General features: G+C 34.2%; 12 protein-coding genes and 5 pseudogenes across 17 annotated transcripts, besides 2 other annotated features; 10 read left to right on the forward strand and 7 right to left on the reverse strand.

The window, feature by feature from the left end:
- Positions 1-206: 206 nt before the first annotated feature.
- On the forward strand, positions 207-551 carry TVAGG3_0996960 (uncharacterized protein; the record flags this gene model as incomplete). The annotated part of the gene is made up of 1 exon (XM_001581413.1): positions 207-551. One exon carries the CDS (start codon positions 207-209, stop codon positions 549-551), a length of 345 nt encoding a protein of 114 aa, XP_001581463.1.
- Positions 552-1001: 450 nt separating this feature from the next.
- On the forward strand, positions 1002-1666 carry TVAGG3_0996970 (universal ribosomal protein uL13 family; the record flags this gene model as incomplete). Its single annotated transcript, XM_001581412.2, has 1 exon — positions 1005-1607. The coding sequence occupies one exon, from the start codon at positions 1005-1007 to the stop codon at positions 1605-1607; it is 603 nt and encodes a 200-aa protein (XP_001581462.1).
- A 109-nt stretch (positions 1667-1775) lies between these two features.
- Positions 1776-3133, forward strand: TVAGG3_0996980 (binding protein; the record flags this gene model as incomplete). The annotated part of the gene is made up of 1 exon (XM_001581411.1): positions 1848-3038. One exon carries the CDS (start codon positions 1848-1850, stop codon positions 3036-3038), a length of 1191 nt encoding a protein of 396 aa, XP_001581461.1.
- An 83-nt stretch (positions 3134-3216) lies between these two features.
- Positions 3217-3996, reverse strand: TVAGG3_0996990 (post-chaperonin tubulin folding pathway; the record flags this gene model as incomplete). The annotated part of the gene is made up of 1 exon (XM_001581410.1): positions 3217-3996. The coding sequence occupies one exon, from the start codon at positions 3994-3996 to the stop codon at positions 3217-3219; it is 780 nt and encodes a 259-aa protein (XP_001581460.1).
- Positions 3997-4519: 523 nt separating this feature from the next.
- On the reverse strand, positions 4520-5787 carry TVAGG3_0997000 (uncharacterized protein; the record flags this gene model as incomplete). Its single annotated transcript, XM_001581409.1, has 1 exon — positions 4789-5775. The coding sequence occupies one exon, from the start codon at positions 5773-5775 to the stop codon at positions 4789-4791; it is 987 nt and encodes a 328-aa protein (XP_001581459.1).
- A 528-nt stretch (positions 5788-6315) lies between these two features.
- Positions 6316-9795, reverse strand: TVAGG3_0997010 (uncharacterized protein; the record flags this gene model as incomplete). The annotated part of the gene is made up of 1 exon (XM_001581408.1): positions 8465-9781. One exon carries the CDS (start codon positions 9779-9781, stop codon positions 8465-8467), a length of 1317 nt encoding a protein of 438 aa, XP_001581458.1.
- Positions 9796-10164: 369 nt separating this feature from the next.
- TVAGG3_0997020 (transcription-initiator DNA-binding domain ibd family) lies at positions 10165-11388 on the reverse strand (the record flags this gene model as incomplete). The annotated part of the gene is made up of 1 exon (XM_001581407.1): positions 10480-11388. The coding sequence occupies one exon, from the start codon at positions 11386-11388 to the stop codon at positions 10480-10482; it is 909 nt and encodes a 302-aa protein (XP_001581457.1).
- Positions 11389-11795: 407 nt separating this feature from the next.
- TVAGG3_0997030 (uncharacterized protein) lies at positions 11796-13357 on the reverse strand (the record flags this gene model as incomplete). Its single annotated transcript, XM_001581406.1, has 1 exon — positions 11887-13353. The coding sequence occupies one exon, from the start codon at positions 13351-13353 to the stop codon at positions 11887-11889; it is 1467 nt and encodes a 488-aa protein (XP_001581456.1).
- A 368-nt stretch (positions 13358-13725) lies between these two features.
- Positions 13726-15128: a mobile genetic element.
- Positions 15129-17310: 2182 nt separating this feature from the next.
- Positions 17311-17672, forward strand: TVAGG3_0997050 (annotated as a pseudogene). The gene has a single exon. A coding segment is annotated over exon 1 (362 nt).
- An 18-nt stretch (positions 17673-17690) lies between these two features.
- On the forward strand, positions 17691-17933 carry TVAGG3_0997060 (serine threonine-protein phosphatase family; the record flags this gene model as incomplete). The annotated part of the gene is made up of 1 exon (XM_051254264.1): positions 17691-17933. The coding sequence occupies one exon, from the start codon at positions 17691-17693 to the stop codon at positions 17931-17933; it is 243 nt and encodes an 80-aa protein (XP_051079838.1).
- Positions 17934-17936: 3 nt separating this feature from the next.
- Positions 17937-18784, reverse strand: TVAGG3_0997070 (annotated as a pseudogene). The gene has a single exon. A coding segment is annotated over exon 1 (848 nt).
- A 255-nt stretch (positions 18785-19039) lies between these two features.
- Positions 19040-25807: part of a mobile genetic element that runs on past the window's edge.
- TVAGG3_0997090 (uncharacterized protein) lies at positions 21033-21434 on the forward strand (the record flags this gene model as incomplete). Its single annotated transcript, XM_051254265.1, has 1 exon — positions 21033-21434. The coding sequence occupies one exon, from the start codon at positions 21033-21035 to the stop codon at positions 21432-21434; it is 402 nt and encodes a 133-aa protein (XP_051079839.1).
- Positions 21628-22210, forward strand: TVAGG3_0997100 (annotated as a pseudogene). The gene has a single exon. A coding segment is annotated over exon 1 (583 nt).
- Positions 22256-22961, forward strand: TVAGG3_0997110 (annotated as a pseudogene). Its single transcript has one exon. A coding segment is annotated over exon 1 (706 nt).
- Positions 23017-23859, forward strand: TVAGG3_0997120 (uncharacterized protein; the record flags this gene model as incomplete). The annotated part of the gene is made up of 1 exon (XM_051254266.1): positions 23017-23859. A coding segment is annotated over one exon (843 nt), but the record flags the coding sequence as incomplete, so codon positions are not given.
- TVAGG3_0997130 (uncharacterized protein) lies at positions 24096-24360 on the reverse strand (the record flags this gene model as incomplete). Its single annotated transcript, XM_051254267.1, has 1 exon — positions 24096-24360. A coding segment is annotated over one exon (265 nt), but the record flags the coding sequence as incomplete, so codon positions are not given.
- On the forward strand, positions 24870-25467 carry TVAGG3_0997140 (annotated as a pseudogene). Its single transcript has one exon. A coding segment is annotated over exon 1 (598 nt).

Raw genomic sequence — 25807 nt, forward strand, 5'->3', positions numbered from 1 at the left:
TCCTCAGATCTTCCTCCTGAGACTACTCTTCAGACTACTCCTTAGAGTCCTCCTCATCAGACTAGTCCTGAGACTAGTCCTCAGACTACTCCTGAAACTACTCCTCAGTCTAATCCTCAGACTCCTCCTCAGATTATCCTCAAACTACTCCTCAGTCTAATCCTCAGACTCCTCCTCAGTCTAATCCTCAGACTCCTCCTCAGATTATGCTCAGATTATCCTCAAACTCCTCAGACTACTCCTCAAACTCCTCAGACTACTCCTCAAACTCCTCAGATTATCCTCAAACTCCCCAGACTACTCCTCAAACTCCTCAGACTACTCCTCAAACTCCTCAAATTATCCTCAGACAACTCCTGAAACTACTCCTCAGACAACTCCTCAGATTATCCTCAAACTCCTCAGACTACTCCTCAAACTCCTCAGACTACTCCTCAAACTCCTCAGATTATCATCAAACTCCTCAAACTACTCCTCGGTCTAATCCTCAGACTCCTCCTCAGATTATCCTCAGATTATCACTTTACATATATATATCGATAACTAAATAATTACTTATTATACTTTCTTTATTTTTTTTTTAATTTTAAAATAATATTAATATATCTTTCTACGTTTAATGATGAAAAGAGAAAGAGGAGTAAAAAGAGGAAAGAGAAAAGAAAGAGAGAGAGAGAAAAAAAAAAGATAAAGAAAGAAAAAAAAGGACGGCGATAAATTTTGTATTGTTTTGTTATTCGGCCGAATGGCGGGTACTTCGTACCCGCCATTCGGCCCCAAAAATGGCGTATTATTCTATTTTTAAACGGTCATGGCGTAAAACCGTCGCATCCCTACATCTAACTTCTGTTTTCAAGTTTTTGATTCTGAGTATCCTAAAATTTCTGGTATCTATCTCAGTAGAAATTAATTAACACTAAGTTGTATGATTAAAAAACATATTAAAATATATATTTGAGTAAAAATCTGGTCCAAAAAAAGTGACTCATGGTCTTTCTTACAGAATGTCAGCCCCAATTGTTATTGATGCTAAGGGCCACATCCAGGGCCGTCTTGCTGCTGCTGTTGCCAAACAGCTCCTTAAGGGCCGCAAGATTGTCGTTGTTCGTGCCGAAGAAATCGTTTTGAACGGCAAGCATAAGTTCACAGTCCACACCTACGAACGCTTCCTCAACAAGACAACAAACTCCAACCCACGTGATGGTCCATTCCACCAGCGTGCTCCACGCGAGATCTTCGCTCGTGCTGTCCGCGGAATGCTCCCATACAAGACACACCGTGGTGCTGAGGCTTTCGAAAATCTCAAGGTCTTCGAGGGTGTTCCAGCTAAGTACGTCACATACAAGCGCGTCGTTATCCCATACGCTCTTCGCTGCGTTTCCATCCACACTGATCGCCCAACAACAAAGCTCGGTGAGCTCTCCACAACAATGGGCTGGAAGTACGGCAAGGTTGTTGCTGACCTCGAACAGAAGCGCAAGGCCGAATCCGCCAAGTACTACGAAGCCAAGAAGGCTGCTCAGGACAAGAAGGCCGCTGCCATCGAGAAGGCCAACAAGCAACTCGGCGCCCAGGCTGTCAAGTTCCTCGAGACATTCGCTGAGTAAATTCAATTCTGATTAAAGATAAAATAAGGACAACTTATATTTTTATATTTGATTCCTCCCTATTTAATTTATTTATTCTTTTTTTCTAGTTTATATTTCAAAAATATATTTCAATTTACTTAGTTTAGAGTTATTTTAATCACTCCGCTTTCTGGAAATGCTGTTTTTCTGCACTTTTTGAAGAATGAAGATTTACAAAAAAGTGTCAACGAAAATAATACGTTATAAATCACAAGTAGAATGGACAACAGTAAATTTGAGATTCCAAGCTCTCTTGATGATTTTATTCAGCATACTCCAAGACGTCAGATTACCATTGCTGGTAAAACCGGTCTAATTACTGTTAATGTTGACATTGAATATCAAGTTCCACAACATAAGCCATTCCTTGGTGGTTATAAAAATCGTTTGACTGGTCAGGAGTTGCACCATGTTGCAGGACAAACAGCTCTTCTTCCACATCAAAAGGGACTTGACCGTTTTATTGATAAATTCCATAGATCAACACAAACGCAAATTACAGCTCCATCATCAGCGCAAACAGCTCGCGATTTCGGATGCCAAACACCTTTCTACAATCAATACATCAAAGATACTTATCCAACACTTAAAGCGAAACCATATAAATTAGCCGAAGATGAATTAAACGAAAGAGATATGGCTGCACGTTCTATTCAGCGTGTGACTCGTGGTTTCTTTGCTCGTCAGCAAGTTACTGAAATGAAAGTTCAACTTCAAAAGGAAAAGGAAGAAATGCAAGCCCAAGCTGATCGTGTTCAGAAGGATCTTAACGACAAACGTCTTGAAGAAATTAACCGCCGTCGTAATCCACGTACAGCAGCAGATTTTAAGAAATTATACGATGAACTTGCTGCATGGCACTGGAAAGATACACAAGCCATCAACGAAGGCAATCATACTGAAGAAGAGCGTAAGAGACTTCTTCAGGAGCTTCTCAAGAAAGAAACAGAACTTCTTCATTCGATTGATAAGATGAAGATTAAAGCAAAGAAGCTCAATACCGAAGAAAACAACTTAAAGAAGCTCGAAACTCTTGCAAAGAAGAAAGTTTGGCAGCTCGATAGTGGTGCAACAGTTAAAGTTCAGACACCAACAACATCTCGTGCAAAAGAACTTTATAACATTTACCAAACACTTCAACTTACCGATGTTACACCAGATAAGAGAATTGAAAACCTTCTTATCTTAAAACAAACAGTTACTCAATTTGATTGTCCGTTAACTAGAGATTTAATTACTTTAATTGATAGAGAAGCTGATCTTCTTAATAGAGGTAGAAGTAATAGCTCTCTCGAAGGTCTTCGTATCCGTATTAAGACCTTATTCCTTTTATTCTGTATGACACCAGAATTCAACCCAGAAGCGGCCACATTACAGAAAGTTCCGAAGAATGTAACCGGAGTTCAGTAATATTTTTTATTATTTTTTTTTCTATTTATTATTCCTTTGTGCAAATAAAATTTTTGAAATATTAAATCTTACATTTTATTTCTCATGGAAAATACATCAGCCAATCCAAATATCAAAGAATAATTTAATAAAAATTTAGATTTTCAAAAATAAGCTTTAAAAATAGATACAAACATATTTATAATATTGAAGCCAACTTTGCAGATACATCACTTTCAGTGCCGTCGAATGAAGCAACAAGGATATTTCCTTCTTTCTTTAATGAGACCAATTTAACACCATCATCAAGTGAAATTTGGACGAGTTCAAAGTATTTTGACTCGTTGATTCTTTTTGTAACGGGTGTAATGCCAGGCATCATAGGCCAGAAGAAAGGAATGTATTTTGGTTCTCCTGCGATATCAAGGTTGAGTTTTTGGCCAGGAACAAGCTCAAAGTTGCCTTTGTTTTGTGTAAAATCATGGACATCATCAAAACAATTTGCATAAGGATCAATTTGAGCTTTTGCAAGATGATCAAGTACTCCTTCATATGAATATGTACCACAGCCAATTCTAAGCTTACTTGATGCTTCAATTACAGGACTTGTCCTAGAATGAACGAAGAAATCACAGTCGGTGCAGTTTCTGCATCTAAACTGACCGCAATTAATGGTTACTTTGCATTCTTGGCAATCACGCATAAATATTGAACCCTTAACTGCAGAGATAGCAAATTTGCAATTGTAACATTGGTCAATTGTAATTGAATCTACAAAATCATTGATTATTATTTGACAATTTTCTAAGTTATCAGCTTGGAATTGATTTCCATCTATATCACCTGTATTCCTTCTAATTTCCTCTCCTTTCTTATTTGAAACTACAAGCATATCTCTATTTATTTGTTTCTTTGGTTGAGCTGGCTTTGGTTGTGCCTTTGGAGGTTCTTGAATTGCGCTGGATGATGTGCAACCCATAAAAAGATAAAATTCAAAACCGATAAAATCTCGTTTTCCTGGGAGATTTTTGATTCATACTTCAATTCTGTAACTATTGATTTGTGATTTAAACCAGCTATGTTGACAGTATGATGTTGAAATACTATTGGATTCCATATTATTGGCTGAATTGATGCAGAATTATCATTCAATGTATGAATAAGTAGGATATCTAGAAGTTGGCTGTATGAACGGATTGGTATAGTGCATTATTCATATTCAAATCATATTAAATGAGAAATTTTATTGAAAATAATTCTCCCTACGCAGATTCAGCATGCTCTCTGGAGAAGGATTTTCAAAATATATCATAAGTAAATTGACTTTAATTTTGATGCAAAGAAGAGATCTCAGAAAAACATTGCTGAATTTAAATATATGTTTTTTTCTTATCCAGAGTATATGAAATTGTTATGCAATAGCAGACTTCTTCATCTATCACTTTTTAGACTTTAAAATTGTAATCATTAATAACATATCGCATCCCGTTGCTTGGTAAATAGATATTTCTTTAATATATAGTATTTATTCATTACATGGTATAAAATATATAATAACAAATATCAAATGGAAAATTCCATTTGATTTGCTTTAATAAGATTTAAAGACAATAATTTCCTGTAATTAAAGCTGTTTCTTGATGTAACAGCCAATCAAACATTTGTAAAATCAAATAAATTATCAAAAATATTCCTAATTTTTTCATTTTCTTTCAAATTTGAGTGGAATCATTGTTACTTTTGTATCATACAATAAATAGTAGTAAGCAAACTATTGAAAAGTTCCATGATTTGAATCGATCTGTTGTTTTGGTCTTTTTGCCGGTTTAAATCTAGAGGACACTTTATGTTTTGGTCTAGAAACAATTGCATTCTTTGTAAATTCCATATCTTCAAGAAATCTGGGAGGTCTTTCTCCATTCTCTTCTATGTAGTTTCTGAGTCTTTTTCCAGAGTATGTATCTTTCATTGAGCTCATTAATTCTCTTTCTTCGGCCTTTTGGTCATTTGTAAGAACATCATCATGAGATAAACCTTTCATTGGATCTTCAAGGCTGGAATGGTCTTCTATTGCTCGTCTGACTTTCTTCTGTCCTTTTGTAAGATGTAGATCGACAGAATTCCCTATCGTTGCATGATTTAAGTTTCCATTAACTGCGTGGATCTTTTTTGCGTCATATGTATTTATCATTCCATGGCAATGACGCCATACACTCTTTCGTAGATCTTTAATTGATTGGTCGTCTGTTAATTCGAAATTTCGAGGTTTTTGTGGTTGTACAAGCATTTCTGATGAAATTTGGCGAATGAAATTATCCTCTTCATCAAAATTAGCTGATATAAATGAGTCTGACTTCTCTATTTGCTTTTTTGGAGGAGGTTCAACTTGTTTTTTGGGAGAAATTAGAGCCATTTCTTTTTCTCGCTCTTGATTTCGGTCTTGTAGTTGTAGTAGTTTAGAATTCGATCTATATATTCTTAATTTTTCTTGAAATTCTGGTTCTGGATCCAACATTTTCATTTCTTCACGGCTAAATGTAACCTTTGATGCTTGAAATGGTTGAAACACTCTTTCTGGTGTTGTTGGTGCTGAATTGGATTGCCTTGGTGAATTCTTTTTTGAAGGTGAGGAAGATGCCGATTTATATGAACTTGTTTGAATAGTAATCCATGGAACATTCATAGATTTGAGTTGTGAGAACTTTTTCTCTTCAACATAAGGACTCATGGGGCTCTTTGGAGTCATTAGACCCCACATTGTCAAATCAAAAACAACAAAAATCTATAAAAAGTGACAGATTTTGTTACAATAATTTACATCGTTTTCATTCAATTTTCTATCAGTGATTTTTATCGGAATGCTTCACGTCACGGATTGTTCATTACATACTACCGTTTGGAGTATATTGCAAAAACACCATTCATATTTCACTTATATGAAGAATTGTAAATTATTCAATGTACAATTCCTTTGATCTATTGTATATTCCTTACTAATTGAATACACTCGTTGATATAGCTTTAAACTGATACTTTTCATAACCTCATATGAATTGATAAACTCATTTCAATTACATTTTTAGTAATATATCAGAAAATTCGATGATTTAGATAGCCATTGTCTATGTTAAACAAATGGTGAAAGATAAAATCCTTATTCTTTGTTGATATTTTCAGATTTCAATTGTTGAGAAAAAGAGCTATGGGCAAGTGAGTTTATTGATGAAATTCGATGGTTATTAAAATACTTGTTTGATTTCCATAATTTGAAAATTTTATAAATATTTCTGATTAGATGCTATGGTCGCTTGAAATTGTATTTTCGATCTTTTTTGGATATGAACTCACTACAATAATTGCTGGTCCATCTATTGATGTTCTAGCAAGATTAGGAATTTCAATTCCAATTGGATTTACAGCATTTTGCTTAGTAGGCGCTTATATTACGCACAATCAGATAATGAACCATGTACAAGGACTAATAATAGTTTCAATTTTCATGTTTGCATCAATAATTTTAAACTTTTTCAATCGATTTCAAAAAATACCAACAATAGTTAAAGTTCACCCGGTTGAAATTGTTACAATCCTTGCAGCAACGATTTTTATATCAATATTGTTCTCCATTTCCTGGTGTTATAATATTATTATGTTCAGATCTGATGTTTTTCAAGATTTTAGATACCATGATTCAATAATACAGTCTTTTCTAATCGGAACGAATGTCATACGTGAAAAACCTTTTAATTTTAAAAATCCTTTTATCAGTAACACAGAATTAGTCTGCAAAAATTTTCATGACTTACATATAGCGTTGCTGTATGGAACAGGATACGCACCACAAAGATTTGGACGCAATATTCCAGCATTTTTACTAATATTTTCGATTATGACTTCATTTTATTACATTTCGTATGAAATTACTCGATCACACCTTGCATCCGTTATATCAGTATATCTTTTGATTCATTTAGGCGGAACAGTTTTCATAAACAGATTTTTCTACGAATACTATCGAAGAATGAACAGAGAAGAGGCTTATATGTATAAGAATGACTTCATGTGGTTCCACATTGTAACGAAATTGATAATTCAAAAGCCTTACGTGTTATATTCTTTGCAATCTGTATTTTGGTCAATGTATTGTTTGATCAAAGGCAAAAACAAGCATCCTGAACTCATGACACTAGCAGGAATCATATCTTCAATCATAATTTTGTATAATCCTCATTCATATATCTCAAATTTTGGTTGGTCCTTTATGTATATTGCAATTTTGTTACTTGTTAGACCAAAGAGAAAGCTTGGATTGATTAATATCTCATTTTATTTGTTTTTCGCCTTAATTCTTCCAGTTCATCAAGTTTACTTGAATGTAAAACATATAATAGCAAGCCGACAGATCAAGAAGATTAAATTTTGGATGGGTTATCAATCAGACACCTTTTATTTCTTTTGGCTTCGAACTTTGTTATTATTTGGAGTTTATTCCGTTAGTTTTGTATTTCTTCCTATGCATTTAAGGCAGTATTGGATATATGTACCATCAATTGCTATATTTGCAATGTTTAATTTCATAAAATTGCAATATGAGCATTATGACAATCTCCTTTACTTTACTTGCGGATGGTTTTCTGTAGCATGTCCATTAGTATCACAATTTCTTGCAAAACTATTGACTTATCCCAGAAAGAAATTTTTCAAATTTATTTGTTTCTGTTTATTCAGCATTTCAATCTTTTCTATGAGTGCATCTTCGATGATACTATATCAGAAAGTCGTGGCTTACAGTTATACGCCACAAACGAAAGTAGAAACAGAATTAAAAGATTGGATACTAGAAAATATATCTCCTGAATCGATTATAGCCATATCAGAGACATCTAATAACCCAGTGACATTCCTTGGCTATCAAAGCTATTTATCTGATTATAATAAGCTATTAAATGAAGGATATAACCCCGCCTATGAATTAAACTTGACCAAATACCTGAACAATGGATATAATGAGGATTTGTTCGCTAACCAGTCGATCTCTTATTATATAGAAGACAGAAAATACCAACAAAGATTTTCGGGTAACGCTCCATTCTGGTCGCTGGTATTCGAATCAAGCAATTATAAAGTGTGGCAGTCTCTCATGTATCAAAAGACCAAAAATCATTCATCTTTGTTTGTAAAATAAATATATTATTTTTCGAATTTAAAGTTTTCCAAAAGAAAGCAAAAAGACTTGGATCAAATAAGCGTAAAAAACGAATATTTTAATAGAAAGAAAGGAAATGTCAAATAAAAATAACTAAATTAGCATAAAAAAACAAAAAATATACAAAATAATATACTTCTAGCAGTAACATATCATGAATATCTTATTATCAAGTGATTGTGGCAAAATCAAAAAAATTGTCACTTTTTACTTCCCCACTTCCCTTTTTTTGGTATTTTTTTTAATTAGTAGATTGGGAGGAAAGTTGAGATGGTACTTGCTGCGAAGAATATGTTTGCTGTGAGTAAGACGAGATAATTATTGGTTCGAAGTTAACATTTTGTTTTAATTTCAAACCAAGTCTATCAAACAGCAAAGATTTCAATGATTTGTCCTGTACTAAGCCATGAGATTCACTAATTATTGAGAATGAAGGTTTGATTGGATCAAAATCAATATTTGAGGATGAAATCTCTCCTGATGACTTATTTTCTACTACTTCCAGGACAAATATTCCGATTTTCGATGCAGAGCAGCGAACAATGAAGTCTGGACCGTCTTCATCTAATAATCTAATTTTTGTATTGATTTTTCCGAGATCTGGTTGGAACCATGGATAGAACACATAATTCTTAGATGAATAGTCAATGAAATCTGTCAAAGTTTCAATGATTGTGGCAGGATCTCCGTATTGAGCGTAAAACTTTAGATATTGAGCAAAAGAAATGTCTGTATTACCTGATCCGCCATCAGAAGACAACATTTTGGTGAGATGTGGTGCCAATTTCTCACCAACATCCAAATCAATATTTTTCAGAATATAAGAAACGATTATATTTGATTGGCACTTAGGAACATCACCAAATTCCTTCCATAATGATTGTGCCTTGTTGATAATCTCATCTTTTTGCTCTTTTGTGCCTTTCATATTATTAAATATGATTTCTATGTCTTTTTCGTATTCTTTTGTCTCCTGGGAGTTCTTGAACTCGTATTTGTACTTCATGGTCGGTGTCATTGGCATCTCAAATGTCTGAACTTGTTTAATGATTCTTCTTGGCGGTAGTTTCGGTGCTCTAACGGGATATTGTACTAGTTGTGTGTTCTTTGGCTGTTCATTTAGTGGTCTGCAAGGTATTCTGATGATGTCGAGCTCTGTACAGCCAGAATGGAATGGAAAAGAATGATTTACACGCTTTCTCCAGTTCCTTGTATCTTTGATCATAGGAAACTCTGCTAGTAGCAACTGTGGTTGTGAGAGCTCTATAGTAAATAAATGAGAACGAAAATTCGTATTTATTGTATTTGGTCTAATATTTAAGAATTCTCCGATGAGAGTTGAGTTGCATATAAAGTAGTAACCATTCTTGCACCATATTGCGCCTGTATCTTGAACTGCTTCCGGATGAGATGTAGTCCATTGCAAAACGTAGAATACTCTGACAGCAAACTTCATCCGTCGCTCATTTTGACTTGAATTGAGGAACTCCTTCAACTCGGCTGATGTATTGAAGCTCATAATTCTTTTCGACGAATCAGCAGGAACTTCCTCGCTCATTCTCAAAAATATTGGTTTATACTTCACCGAGGAATATTAAGCGTTTTTCGTGAAATATTTATACGTATGGTATTTTATCAATTATTTTTAATTAAATCGGTGATTTTGGTAATTCTGTCAAAACGGTTTTATCAAGAAAAAGTTAGAAATACGTCACTTAAACAGAGCATTGAAGAATTGAAACATGAATACTTCAATGTTATAAGTATTAGTTTACTATTCATTCCTTAGATTCTAATCTATCATTTGTGATTTTAGAAATTCTTCTCATATCTTCTGAATAACAGAGAAAATGGATAATATATTTATAAGGATATGAAGTGTTGTTGAAAAGATTGTTGTTTGTATGCTGTAAAATGGATTAATTATAACTAATATAGTGATATTTATATAATTTTTTAATGTTTGTTGAGTTTTATCGTATATTAATTATAGATATTTTTATGATTTGAGTTTAAAAACTGTTTTAAGTTATTCAGATGGTATTTTATATAAAAAAAACAATATAAGAAAAAAAATAATAGAAATGAGCCAAACTAAATAAGTCAATATGTTGTGAGATGGTCACAAATCATCGATAAAAGAAAACATCTTCTTCCGAATCAATCATTTTTGAGGAATCGGAGCTGAATCATGGATAGAAGGATAGATTTAGTCAAACAAATAACAACGAATCAAATTCACGAGTCTTATCTATTTCAAATCCGGAGTTGGGTGCATTTGGAACGGAACTTAAGAGGGCAAAACTTTTCAACTAACAAAGGATCCTGTTCTGGTATATTTGGAGAAGGTGGCTTAATAGCCAGGAGATCAGCAATCTGTGGGCCATCGTTCGTCGGTGATTTTGAAGCCAATAAGTCAGAAATTGGCGGCGGTTGAAGTGGCGAAGATTTCTGAGTATGGTCAGCAAGTATTGGAAGAACGGGATGGGAAGGAGCTGAAGGCTTCTGAGACTGGTTCTGATTTTGCTGTTGACTCCGCAATTCCATTATATTTTGTGGAATGATAAGATTCTGCTGTAATGGTTGATTTTCTGTGCGTATTGATTGTGCGATCTGAGGATTAAGTGATATCTGCATCTGTATTGGCTGAGAAGGATCTTGTGGAATTTGGTATGAATGACTAACCGCATAAGCTTCGATTTGTTGCGGTTGAGGAGCTCTTGATCTGATAGTCCATTGGCGCAGTTCGTTAAAGTTACCTTTCAATAACGGAATCTTGCCGAACAAAAATTTTCTTGATTCTGTATGTGATTGACTTGTTGTATAACCCATCTTCTGAAATGATCCATTTATCGATGATTTACACTTGGAAATAAGCAATCTTAATTGCCTTGTGTTGATAGCGATCATATTATCCATCCAGCATACGCCGCATACCAAGAAGCGCCGCCAATCGTCATCATCATGGCGTTCTGCATAGCGATGTATGGCCTCTAGTATGCCATCGAATGCTTCCATTCTATGACCTCTATTTCTCTTTGTGCTTGATTCGTCAAGGAGTGATTTGAGGGAAAGATATTCTTCCTTGTCCCTGGGACTAAGATAGTCCCAAAAGTTTGGTTTCTGATTTGGATTTGAAGCGATTTCATCATCATTCTCCCCCATGTTATTTTAAATTTTTTAAATGGCCGGACACATAAAAATTTAGTTCGACCAAGTAAGGTATACAAAATTGACAGAAAAATTAATATAACCGCCAAAATCGTTACGCGCCTCTTTTTATCGAAATCGTCGATTCCTTTTTTAATTTTCCTTCACTATGGATGGAGAAAAGAAAAACTTATTGATCTTATTGAAAACTTATGGCAATTGTGACAAAATCATATTTAATTTGTGGATATTTAAGATGTAAAATATAAGCAAAAAAGGAATTTCAAATTTCTAATTGAATTGGAAAAAACGAGTTTTGTTTCACTCTGTTTGATTTGTTGTTTTCAATTGTATGAGCATTTTTTATGAATTGGAACTTACCCCAAAGTGTCTAGAAAAGCGGAAGTATAGAAATCAGGTACAGTTTATGAAATTTAAAAACAATGAAACTGACAAATCAAAAAAAGAGATAAAATGTTAATAAGTAATTTGAAATAATAGAAAATAAGCGCTTTATCTAAGAAATTCAGCTAAATCTTGTGTAACAATTTCAAGATTCTTATCTCTCATAAGTGAGTTTAAGTTTGTAAGACTTGTATAAACTGTTTGAGCGCCTTCTTTTTGCCTCTTTATCCAATTTTCTTGGCTACTTATTATTCCTTCAGCAATTGCATGGCTCTTATTGTTGGTTGGTAATGGTTTTGTAATAAAATCGCTTGTTGGCCTTACATTTGGCTTGATTTCAAGCTGATCAATGTCATCGTCCGGGTCCATTTCGGCCATATCTGCCAGGTTTGGCCCGTTCATAGATGGAAGCTTAATTTTAGAAAATCCAGTGAAAGTAAATGGCGCAACATCGGTTTTATCCTTGTATCCGATAAACATTGGCTCGTAATTCTTTAAAGGCATGGCCAAAATTGAAGCCTGGCCAATTTCATTAGGTAGAGGTGGTAATTCTGCAGGTTTTGCTCGCAAATCGAAAATTGGATCGAAGTTGAAAAATCTGATATCGCGCGAATAGTTTGTAGCAATTGGCAATGGTGTAACAGGCATGATATCTTTGTTAGGAAGTGGATTCGAGAGGGAATTCTCGGGAATAATTGGTTCTTTTCGCTCTTTGACTGGTTGTTCTTCTTGAACTCCAGGAAATGACTGTGGAGGTGGGATAGGGATAGGTGTAAAAGCAGAACATTCTGTACGTGGGAATTGTGTAAGCTGGAAACGCTCAACAAGTCCTGGTTTGTATGGTTGAATTGATTTTTCAATTTTGTTAGGTTCAATGATGCATTCTGGTGGTTCAATTGAAACAGGATCTGATGGATTGGTAAACTTCAACGGTTGTTTAACGCATTTAACATTAACAGTCAACAAAGATTCTGCTGTAAATGTTGAGAAGTTTGCAGTGGATTGTGTATTCTGTGGTGTACTTGGTGCAACAAGTATACGTTGTAAAACCTTTTGAGCGCGTGTTTTTGCTCTCTTTTCGATTAAAATTTTACTAATAACGTCTTTAAATCTATCCATTAAACTGTACTGCGATTCATAGTTTGTGTTAAGTAATGGATCGAATGTTGGAGTTGTTGTTACTTGAACTCTTGGAGCTGGGTTTGTAGAAGATTCAGTCGTTGTTTTTGTGATAGCTATTCTATTGTTTTTTGTATCAGCTTGATCATAAAACTTTTGACGTGAAGTAGTTAAATTATCTATAGCTTCTTGTGTAATAGGAGATTTTCCCAAAGAATTTTCTGAGCGAAGTTCCTTTGTTCTTATGAAATTAACTTGGTCTTCGAATGCTTTTAAGAATAATTGCTCTTTTTCCTTTCTGGATCGTGCTTGAAATGATTGTGAAAATGGAAATAGAGGATCTGAAAGACTAACCTCCGTACTCACTTGTACTTCAAGTGAGGCTGTTGAAAGAGATATAATTTCCGGTCCTATCATTGAGGGTTCGTTAGTGGACGCTAATTCAATCCCTTCCATAACGAGCTAAAAAGTGCCAATATATTGAATGAATCCATTCTGATTTTGAAAATTGGCAATTCCAGCAAAATAATTTGCAAGATTCCACTGAAAAATAGTGTATTTTGGTGCTGTGTTAGTAAGCTTAATGATTCCACTGTTGAGACTCTCTTTGATATCAAATTTTAAGAAATTTAACATTAGACATCATTACATATATAACTCCTTCTATTTAAAATGTATCTACTTACTAAATAACAGTAACAAGCAATTGCTAGTGAACTTTAATATCGAAAATAACATTTAAGAATATTCCCATAATAAGTGAGTATGAAAGGTATTAAATGTAGTTCTTTGGAACGCATAAATTTGATAGTACCAATTGTCTGAAAAGGGTCGTTATCGATTTTGTAATTTAATCGTTATCGTTATCGATTTTGTAATTTAATCGTTATCGTCTTTTTCTAAACGTGCATTTTGGAACTAAATCGCATATAACTTTAAAATGACTTAATATTTAAAGGTTTATGTGGTAAATATCAACGAAATGTAATATTAATATGTGCACCATATATGAATTACAGACATTTGAGCAATTCGAAATTTCATCGCGTTATATATTCATTTAAATTCGATCAAATCAACATTGCAATTATAAAACCATTACACATCCAGTCAATATTTTTCAATTTCATGCGAATTATATCATTATTACACATTTTAAAATGGCGAAATATAGTCCAAAAAATAAACTTCGTTTTAAACTCAATTCTCACACATATTCGGATTAAATCATATGTGACTCATATGATCATACATCTCATTTGAGATCTAAAAAATGATTTACCGAGAAAACTTGCATTCGAACTAAAATTTACTAAATTTAATCAAATTGTTTAACAAACGTAAAGTTTATGCCAAATATTTACGTTTGTAAACTAATTGAGTAAATTTATAGCACTTTTTTTCTCGATGCAATAATTTGAACTACGAGTTTACCAAATTAGTTTACAAACGTAAAGTTTATGCCAAATATTTACGTTTGTAAACTAATTGAGTAAATTTATAGCACTTTTTTCTCGATGCAATAATTTGAACGACAAGTTAATGTAATTAGTGTTCTCATGTTTACAATTCAATATGTCTATGCATATGATATATGCAAATTCTATAAATAAAATATTATTAAATAAAATTCTTTTCAATTCCTTAAAAATAGCGTTTCTTTTGAATAAAAAATGATTTTTAACTAATTTTAGGACTCTTTCTATTTCAAAAAAATACCTGAATTTAATTTTCTGATGCAAAATTTATGCTTTTTATCATGAAATTCTTTTTTTCAAATTTTTTTTGGATTTTTTTCCATTTTGAATAGAGTTAATTTTACTTTATTTCACATTCTATTAAGAAATACTTAGGCCAATCCCTGTGGGACCCAGTGGTAACTTTCCATGGAAACCACTCAGTGGGAAGATTTTTTATTTTTGACGGAAAAAATTCTAAATATTTTTTTCATTTTTTGATTTTTGAATTTTTTTTGGAATGAGAGAATAAAATTTAAAGCGATAGATATGCTTGATTATTCAAGATATTGATATTAAATCAGAAATCAATGGTAAATAAAGAGTTTTATAAAAACTTACCACGTGGTAAGATGAAGTGACCACAAATTGAGTTGTGGTACATAAAAATTACCACAAAATTGAGAACTTTTCCCACAAATTGAGAATTTTTACCATAAAATGAACGATGGATATCCACGAAAGTTACCACAACTCACTTCTCGCGCAAAATATAAAAAAAAAAAAAAAAAAAAAAAAAGGAAGTGGGGCTCCCAGGCACTTCGTGCCTTCTAGCCCTGAGGATGAATGAGTATAAATGAAGCTTTTTTTTCTTGGGGTGGGCTTCCAGGGGCTGCGCCCCTTCTAGCCCACATAAATGAAGTTCTTATATACGGGTCTTCCAGGAGCTTTTCACAAATTATATATGTTTTCATGGTTTGTCAGATTTCTTCGTAAAGACTTTGTCAAGATTTCTTCGTAAAGACTTTGTCAAGATTTCATCGTAAAGACTTTGTCAAGATTTCATCGTAAAGACTTTGTCAAGATTTCTTCGTAAATGTTTTGTCAAGACTTCTTCTTCGTAAATGTTTTGTCAAGATTTCATCGTAATGAGCGTAAATCAGACAAAAATATATTTTAGGTGAAGAGGTGAGATTTCACCTGTTTTTTCACCTCATTTTTCACCTCTTGAATTTTCATGAATTTCATCGTAAAGACTTTGTCAAGATTTCATCGTAAAGACTTTGTCAAGACTTCTTCGTAAAGACTTTGTCAAGATTTCATCGTAAAGACTTTGTCAAGACTTCTTCGTAAATGTTTTGTCAAGACTTCTTCGTAAATGTTTTGTCAAGACTTCTTCGTAAATGTTTTGTCAAGACTTCTTCGTAAATGTTTTGTCAAGACTTCTTCGTAAATGTTTTGTCAAGACTTCTTCGTAAATGTTTTGTCAAGACTTCTTCGTAAATGTTTTGTCAAGACTTCTTCGTAAATGAGTGTAAATGACCCAAAAATATAATTTAGGTGAAGAGGTGAGATTTCACCTGTTTTTTCACCTAATTTTTCACCCTCTTGAATTTTCATGAAATTTACACCAAAAATATACTACTAGGGTCATTTACGAAGAAATCTCAACAAAGTCTTTACGAAGAAATCTCAACAAAGTCTTTACGATGAAATCTTGACAAAACATAGACAAGAAAGTTCATGAGAAATTAGATGAAGAAGTCTTAACAAAGTCTTTACGAAGAAATTCATGAAAATTCAAGAGGTGAAAAAAGAGGTGAAAAAAGAGGTGAAATCTCACCTCTTCACCTAAAATATATTTTTGGGTCATTTACACTCATTTACGAAGAAATCTCAACAAAGTCTTTACGAAGAAATCTCAACAAAGTCTTTACGAAGAAGTCACAATAAAACATCTGTCACTTTTCAGGAAAAAACATTTTTATTATATATATAAAATGAATTTTACAAAACCACCGTTACCCTTCTTTGGAAATAAGAGTAGATGTAAAGATATTCTATTGAGAGAACTTAAGAAACTACCGAATGGTCTAACATTTGTAGACTTGTTCGGTGGAAGTTTCTATATATCTCATTTGTGCCATACAATATTTCCTGACTCAAAGATTATATGCAATGACTTCGACAACTATATGGACCGTCTCAAACATATTCCAGACACTAACAAAATATTGAAAGAGTTAAAAGAAAAGATACCTATAGGTAAGATGGAACGTATACCATTAGATAAGAAAAATACTGTCAGAGAGGTTTTGAAAAAGGCAGAGTATATTGACTGGGATAGTATATCTGCTAGACTATTATATAGTGGTTCTATAAGAGTTCATGACATTGAAACACTTATGTCAAAAGTTTTATATCTTAACTATACAAATGTTTTCAAAGAGAACATAGAAAAATATATTGAGGGTATAGAGTTTGTGAGATGTCATTGGACAGAGTTGTATGAAAATATAAAGACAAGGAAAAGTTTTCTTTATAGTGGACCCGCCGTTCTATAACACATGGGATTTTCAATACCAAGTAGACTGGACTTTGAGAGACTCTTTAGAAACTTTAGACGTTTTACATAACCATCCATGCTTTTACTTTACATCCGATAAAAGTGGTTTGGAAAGTGTCATGAGATGGTTAGAGGACATACATGACTATGAGTTTATATATGACAAGATAGAATATGAGAGAGGTCCTATAAACCGGAAAAAGTGTCACAACAAAGAAATTTTATTGGTAACTAAATGTGGTTTGAAATAGGACTACTTGTTTTAGGTTTTTTCCATTGTGTCATTTACTTATTTGACGTGGCAGAAAGATATAGAGAATATGAAGATGAACCAATGCCTGCAAATGTCCAGTATATGTACTCGTAAGAGATATTTTTATCTAATATTAAATGGACGCACAGAACTTAGCGAATGCACAGCAACCTGGACAACCAAACCCAGAGAATATTCCAAATGAAGTTAGAATACAAACTGCAATGGCAAACTATGGTCAAGTGCCAACAGATGTACAAATGCAAACTGCCATGTCAAATGACGCTGCGTTAGGTTTGCCACCATGGTATGCAAATATGAGATGGAAAGAGTTTTATACAAACCTGAAGTGGGATATAAACAACTCTATGCAGATGACGCGAACACAGGAGTTGACCCAGAATATGTTTTCTACCAGAGGAGAAATAGAATGTATGAGCTCCAGTTAAAGAATGCTATGGAACTCAACAGGAAACGTAAGAGACTAGGTGGACATTAGATTTTTACATATAGTAAAATGGGTTTCTTTGGAAGAATAGGAAACTTCTTTCGAAATGTTGGAAGAGGTATATGGAATGGAATAAAATCTGTCGGAAGAGGAATTTGGAACGGAGTCAAAAATATTGGTAAAAGAGTAGGTCAGTTCGTTGGTATTATACCTAAAGACCCTGAACCAGAAGAACAAGCTCCTGTTATACAACAGCCTGAACCTGCACCACAGTCTAGTTGGCAACCAAATCCAACACCTCAACCGTATTAAAAATTATATTTTTACCGTTCGATAGTAGTTGTATATGAAACTAAGTTCTAAGTAAAACGCGTGGTATAATGGAATTATTCTCTTTCTTCCATCTGTAGTAAACCATACTTGAAAGTCTGAAATACTTCCACTCGGTGGTTCATATAGCTTTGTAGGTTTTTCGTAAAAGTCATTTGCCAAGCATAAAAAAGAGTTTTGTGCACCAGAAAATGAAGCATGAACTATAATAGCAGCTGGGTCGAAAACATCTTTAAATAAATATGGTTCATCTCTTGCATATCGACTGTAAATATTTGCTAAAGGAAGTTCGACTTTCTGATTTAACATTCTTTGCAAATAATACCATGACATTGCAGTGAATTCTGTATATATTTGTTCGTCTTTCTTTGGATTGTCTTCGTAGATTTGAAATGACACTTGTGAATTTTGTTTGTCATATACAATTCTCACATAAAGTGTGCTCTCGGTATTTGCATATTCATCAGCATATTTTGCATAACATGAATTTATTTTATCTTCTATATTTTTAACGCAGTCTGTAGAGAAGATGAAAGGTCAACTTGTATTAGCTCAATTTCTTCCCACATTTTTCGTTTCCCTTCAGATATATAATCTATATGAAACCTTACAATAAATGGAAAACTTTTATCTTCTACAGACACAAACTTCATTCTACGAAAGCCAATAGCTTTTGTGACAGATGGGTCTCTTAGCCATCTTAATGGGTAGTCAAAACGATAGCCTTCATGCTTTACGGTCTCTGTCTCAAACTTTTGACCGACATTCGTAAAAAGTTCATCTAATGGTTTAGTTGTAGCAACTCTTGAATTTTCTTTTTCTATTGGAAGCATATTTTATCTAGAATAAAAATGTCAAATGAAACAGCGTCTATGAGAGAAATACAACACAACCGACAACTCATTATGCAAGCTCTAAATAAGAACACAACAAACTTTTCAAACTATTCTAAGATATCTGAGTCATTGAAAGAAGGAAACTTAAAACTGACGATAAACCCAATGACAGATGAGTTTCTGTTTCAAGACAGTAAGAACCATACTGTTTGTATAAATCCAACAAAAAGAACTTTAAACGAGAAACCTATAGATGAACTTCTTTTGAAGGCAGATATTGACAACAAAGCTGACAAAGAGTATGTAGATGCAACAAGAGACTATATTCTCGCATGGACAGATAGAACATACCCACAAAAACACCATACACATAACATCTATGACGTAGATGAACTACCAGCAATGTTAGATGACAAAGCGGATAAAACATATGTTGACAATAAAATGTCAAGTGAAGTGACAAGAGCTGACAAAGAATATTCTAAAAAGACTCATACACACGATTTCTTCGCAACTGTTGGTATAGAAAATATTGCAGGAACGGTTGAAGAAACTGGGGATGTACTACTTTGGAAACCTCCTAACTTTCCACAAGGTTTAACATCGGATGAAGACATAACGACGATGAAATACACTAGATGTAGAAATGTCTATGTCATGGAGGATGAAAACAAAGTTAAATTCACTGCTCAAGATTTATATGACAACAAAGCTGACAAAACATATGTTAACGTTGAGTTAGATAAAAAAGCTGACAAAACATATGTTAACGATGAGTTAGTTAAAAAAGCAGACAAAACAGAGCTTCAAACATTAAAGACAGAAATACTTCAAACATTATATCCTATAGGCTCTATTTATACGTCAATGAACTCTACCAGACCAGAAGTAGTACTTGGTCTCGGAACTTGGACTCAAATAGTCGACAGGTTTTTGTATTGTGCAAACTCTTCAAAGGAAACAGGCGGAAGTAAAACGATTTCAGGTGAAAACCTACCTGCACACAGTCACTACGTAGATTTAAGTACATCTCAAGCAGGTTGGCATAAGCATAAATTTTGGGATTGGCACGCCTTGAAAAAAGGTAAAGGATATGATGTTAAAGACGACGTTCAGTTTGCTATAAATTGTTACTGGAGTGACACTCAGGGAGATGGAAACCATACACATCGCGTTACAGGATATACGCAAACAAACGGGAACAAAGTAAAGACTACATGCCACCTTACATGACAGTTTACGCATGGTATAGAAATGCTTAGTCGTCATTTTCAACTTCTTTAGCATATTCGTCAGGAGTTGTCTTATATTTGTTAGGAAACTGTCTTTGAAAGTATACCACCTTGAACTTTGACAAGTTTGAAACGAGGTCTGACAATAGTAGTTTTATCTTCTGCTTGCAGTCTGTACATTTTGCCATGTTTGCCTAAAACTTCATAATATTCTCTTGTATACTTTCTTCTATTTTTACGAACACGAATGTGAGTACCTGTCGAGTTCCCATTGTTGTCATAGTCCAATAGTATTTTCATATGGGTCGCGTTTAGGTATTTCTATTTTTTACTTTGTCACCTTTCTTAAGTTTGAAGCCTGGCATTCTTTCTTGTTTGTCTCTTTTGACTAAACTATTAAATATATAGTCTTTCTCTAAGTCAGGGTTGTTTTTCATTTCTTCGGGGGAGTGGTTTCCCAAACCTTTTTGTTTACGGTTATTGTAAATATTTAAAACTTGTCTCATCTTTGCCATGGAGAAAATGTCTATATTTGTCGTCATATGACATTTCATCTACTCTCACCACACCACCTTGTGGTTGATTTAAATCTCTTAAGATTTTTATACAACTGTCAATGACACCAAGAGCAGAATGGTTTTGGTCGACAATGAAATATTGGTTTACATTTTTTGAACGCAGATAGTTTTTAATATCGTCTGATTTGAAAGAACTTTCACAGTCAGATGTCAGTTTTGTTGGATGGTATTTGTCAACGAATATTGTCAAAGCAGTTTTCACATCTAAAATATTTTTGGACTGTAATGGTATGGCTTCACAGTATCTTGTGTTTTGACCAACAAATATTAGCCAGTATGGTGGTCCATCTTCTCTATATCTCGGAATGTTTTCCAAGATATCCATAAACCAAGCATTTGTGTTGAACTAAAGATTTTTACCATGAGTGCTTTCTTTGTTGCCTTAGAAACATAGGGGTCCTTGTTTGGATTCGTCATTTTTTAACCCCATAAGAAATGGGTTTATTTGGCGCATTAGCAGGAGTTGCATCCAGATTTTTGCCCGCAGTGGGAACAATAGCCAGAGGTGCATTTGGAATTGGAAGGAAGATTTTGAGTACATTAGGTATACTGAAAGAGAAAGCACAACCTATTATACAAACTGTACAGAAAGGTTGGGAGGTAGCACGAGATGCAGCAAATCTTATTCCAAATCCTGAAACAAGAGGAAAAGTTCAAGGATGGATGGACAATGTAGGAAGACAAGCAGGAAACTATTATAACAAAGCAAATGACTACTATAACCAAGCAGGACACTATATGGACCAAGGTGAAAGATTCTTTAACAGAGGATATAACCATGCACAACAGTGGGTAAACAACAACCAACCGCAACCGCCTCAAACGTGGGGAATGTAAATTTTTTTACTGAGATGAAATGAACAATACAGCATTGAGACAAATGGGTTCAAGATGGATTTGTCGACTTCCAGCAGTTACACAACGTGTTTGTCAAGTCCTCCCTATACCTCAGGAAGTTTTAGACCGAGACTTAAAAAACCTAAACAACCAGTTGAAAACAAACCAAACTAAAATTTTTTACTGAGATGAAATGACCGAAGAAGTTGAAACGGTAGATTTGACACCACAAACAAAAAGTTCAGAACATTGTCAAAACCTGTCAAAGAACTTACAGATGAAGAGAAAAATTCAATAATAGAAAGTGCCAGGTCTGGAAATACAAACCCTAACTATAAAGTCACTTTTCATAGAAATGGAACGGCTAGTATCTCAAAAAAGAAACAGACTCTCACAAATAAAATATTGAAGTCTGAAGGAGCTTTCGAGACAACAGATGGAAAAGTTTACTTCACTGACCAACAGTTCATTATAGAACATCTCATTGACTTAGAGTCAAAATATTCTAAACTTTACAACAAACACAAAAAGTTGAAAGGAAAACAAAAACAAATGGCATATGATATTTATGAAGATGTTGACGACACAACCATACCTGCAAGTGAAGTAAAGTCAGGTGAACCAAAAAGTGACGAAAAACCGATAGAAGAAGGTGAGCCAAAACTGAAGATAAACCAAAACCAAAGGTTAGTTTCCAAACTAAACCAAGTCAACCTTCATTAGCTGGTATGGGTTGGCGTCAAAGACTTATGGCAGCAGGCGGTTATGTAAAGTAAAGAAAAAAATATTTTTTTATTTTTATAGAAATGCCCCCATATAGAATGGATAGAAAATCTGCTAGAATAAAAGCAGAGTTAGAAAGATATGGTTGGAAAGTTTCGAAGAAGTTTAAATATAGGAAGGGAAAGCCAATAAAAGTCTATGACAAACTGTCTGGTCTTCGCTACGAGATGGACTTAGAAACCGCGCGCGCGCAATTATCCAAACAGACTCGAGAGGTTAGAAGAAGAACGTCTTATGGACATGCCTTTCGATGTTTCTGAGCCTCAAGTTGAAGGACACGACGGCTTTGCCAGATTCTACTGGAAACATGACGAACAATTGCATCCTTTGAGAAGGAAAAAAGGGAAGGGTGAAGACAAACATGCTCCCATGGAAAGAACAAGATATGCATATGAGAAGTATCGTGAAGTTAGAAGTCAAATTACATCTGGTCGAACCTTTACAGTAAACTTTGACGAAGGAAAGAACAAAGAAGGCTTCATGGGTGTACTTGCTGCAATTCAAGACGGAAATAAGAAAGGATACAATCTCAGACTAACCGTAACAGATTTGGACGGTCACATTTACTATGCACATGGCAATGTCACAACAGCCGCACAACTTCTTGACGCTTTCAAGACTACAAAGAGAGAACAAATGGTTGACTCCGACTCAGACATTTTGAATGCAATTGAAGGAATTGTAAGCGTGAAGTTCGAATGGTACCAACCTAACCCTCAAGCAGTCAGACAACATGTTTGTTAGATGAGAAATATGAAGTAAAAACGTTTTTAAAACAATATATTTTTACATATATTAAATGTTTCAGGTTGAAAAACAAAGAACAAAAGTAGCAGATACAAAACCGTTAGACTATATCTTCACAAATGCCGGTAGAAATATTTCAGATGAAGAAATTTCATCCGGTGCTTACAGGTTTGACTTTCCAATTCGTTGGCTTCAAAGTCCTTCAGATGCAAAGGCAATAGGATTTAGAAGAGTTTTGTTTTCAAATAGAACTAACGCGTTTATGTTTGCAGTATATTTTCATGGGCAATATAGAGGTTCTGATGGTCTAATAGACAAATTTGACGAAATGAGAATCTTTACAATTCGTTCAGACGAAAACCTTGAGAAGACTCTAAATGACTTTCAAACTCAAATGAACAAATATTATTGGGAATTGCAAGAAAAATACGACTCTCTACTAAACGGAACTTACTATCTGAAACTAGAATATGACAAAATGAACTCCACAGTTTCATTTCAAAGGATTGAAATTAACCCTCGAAGAAGTACACAGTTTTTATTTTGGGAAGTAGACAAACGTTCTTGGGCACAATTTCTTCGGTTACTAAACCAGAACGAACCATTACCACCTGACGGTCCGTTTAAATTTATACGCCCACCAACAGATTTGACAGTTTATAGAAATGTGTTTGACCCTCAAAATGTTATATGTCATGCAAGTTTCAGTTCAAGCAACAATAGTTTTCTTTGTATGGGTAAGGACTTCTATGACTTTGCTTCTAAATTCTACGAACCACCTAGTAACAGTTTCTCTGACTTTCAAGTTTGGTTCACTACAAACGGTGTGCAGCATATTATACCTTTGTACTATGACTTTTATCTCGAATTGTCTTTCATATACAACTACGGAAAAGTGCTGAAAAAGTACTGAAAAATATATTTTAGGTGAAGAGGTGAAATCTCACCTCTTTTTTCACCTGTTTTTTCACCCTCTTGAATTTTCATGAATTTCCTTAAGATAGAAAAAAAGTGAGTTAAAATGAGATGTTTACTGAACTGGTTGGATGTCGCCTTCACAGGTTATGTAGAACGGCAGACCAGAGAAGTGGAATAGTGCTCTGAGAATTTGTATAATTCGTGGAATTGGACTCTCTCTGTTTGGAAGTTGTATCCATGGGCGCTTTGCAAAGAACTTGAGAAGAGCTTCTTTCTTCATCTCCTTTATGTCGTCTACAGGAGTGTTTTCTGGTATTTGAATTGGAATTCCAGTCGAAATCTCGATTTTCAGCGCACCTCTTCCAGACAACCAGCAGCCGAGGGACTTGTTGGCTTTGTCCTTGCCCAAGTACTGCTTAACAACTTCATTTATCTCTATAAGGTAAATTGCCTCATCTAATGGCTCGATGCTGTCCATTGTACTTTTTCAGAACTAGTCTTGTTCTGTTTCAGAACTAGTCTTGTACTTTTTCAGAACTAGTCTTGTTCTGTTTCAGAACTAGTCTTGTACTTTTTCAGAACTAGTCTTGTACTTTTTCAGAACTAGTCTTGTACTTTTTCAGAACAAATTTCCCGTAAAAGCTCTCAATTTGAGAGAAAAATTTTCTGTTTCAGAACAATATTTGTTCTGTTTCAGAACAATATTTGTACTGTTTCAGAACAATATTTGTACTGTTTCAGAACAATATTTGTACTGTTTCAGAACAAGTCTTGTACTGTTTCAGAACAAGTCTTGTACTGTTTCAAGACAATGTCCGACGGTTAAGCCACAAACGAATGTCCGACGGTTAAGCCACAAACGAATGTCCGACGTACCACTCAAAAATATTTTTTTATTTTTATTGTAAGAACAGTATGACAGTCGAAGCAAAAACGTTCACGAACAAATCTAATGGCGAAACATTCACAAAAGGCACTTACAACGGTATTGAAGTCTTACGTAGAGACAAGGATGGTTATATAAATGCAACAAAGATGTGTCAGCAGTTTAGGAAAGACTTTAGAAGGTTGTTGGAAAATAAGTCCTGGGAAGAGTATTTTGAGGCATTTTGTGAAGAATATACCAACCCGCGGAATTCCGCGGGTTGCTTTTTTATACACAGTTTCATGCAGGAATTCCTGATGAAATCAAACAGGTTAGAGGAACGTATGTAGACCCAAGACTTGTAAAACTATATAGCAATGTGGGCTTCTCCAAAATATTGCTTATAGCAGTTTGGAAAATTTTGGATTCCATAGACAAGAAAGTTCATGAGAAGTTAGATGAAGAAGAACTTGAAGATACAGTAGAGAATGCAAAACCTTTGTTCGAAGAAGAAGTTAGAAAAATGCATGAAAAACAAATAGAACATGAACGTGAGATATGTTCTGGTTATAGAGACTCGCCCATACGAACTAAGACCAATGGGAACAAGAAGATTTAAAGAGAGAATTTAGAGAATATGAACTCGCTAAGATAGCATTAGAAGCTGCAGAAGAGAGGTTAAAAGCTTGGGGTTGTTTTGTACAAAAATATTGTGAGTAAATGAACCATTTTTTTCGACAAAAATATATTTTAGGTGAAGAGGTGAGATTTCACCTCTTTTTTCACCTCTTTTTTCACCCGTTGAATTTTGTATAAAAAGCAACCGTCGACATTCCGGCGGTTGGTATATTCTTCACAAAATGCTTGTTTTGAGGTCGAGCCACTTTTGGCTCCACCGTATTTTTCAACCAAAACTCATGAATTTTCCCGAAATAAAAAAAGTTAGTTTTTTATAAAATATTTTTTTATTTTTATTGTAAGAACATGTTAGCAACAACAGCACCAAACTCTTTAGTCATGAACCCAACTTCAATGTTAGTAGAGATGAAAAGCTTCATTC

This window comes from Trichomonas vaginalis, chromosome I, assembly GCF_026262505.1.
Source record: "Trichomonas vaginalis G3 chromosome I, whole genome shotgun sequence".
In the NCBI taxonomy this organism is placed as follows: domain Eukaryota; phylum Parabasalia; order Trichomonadida; family Trichomonadidae; genus Trichomonas; species Trichomonas vaginalis.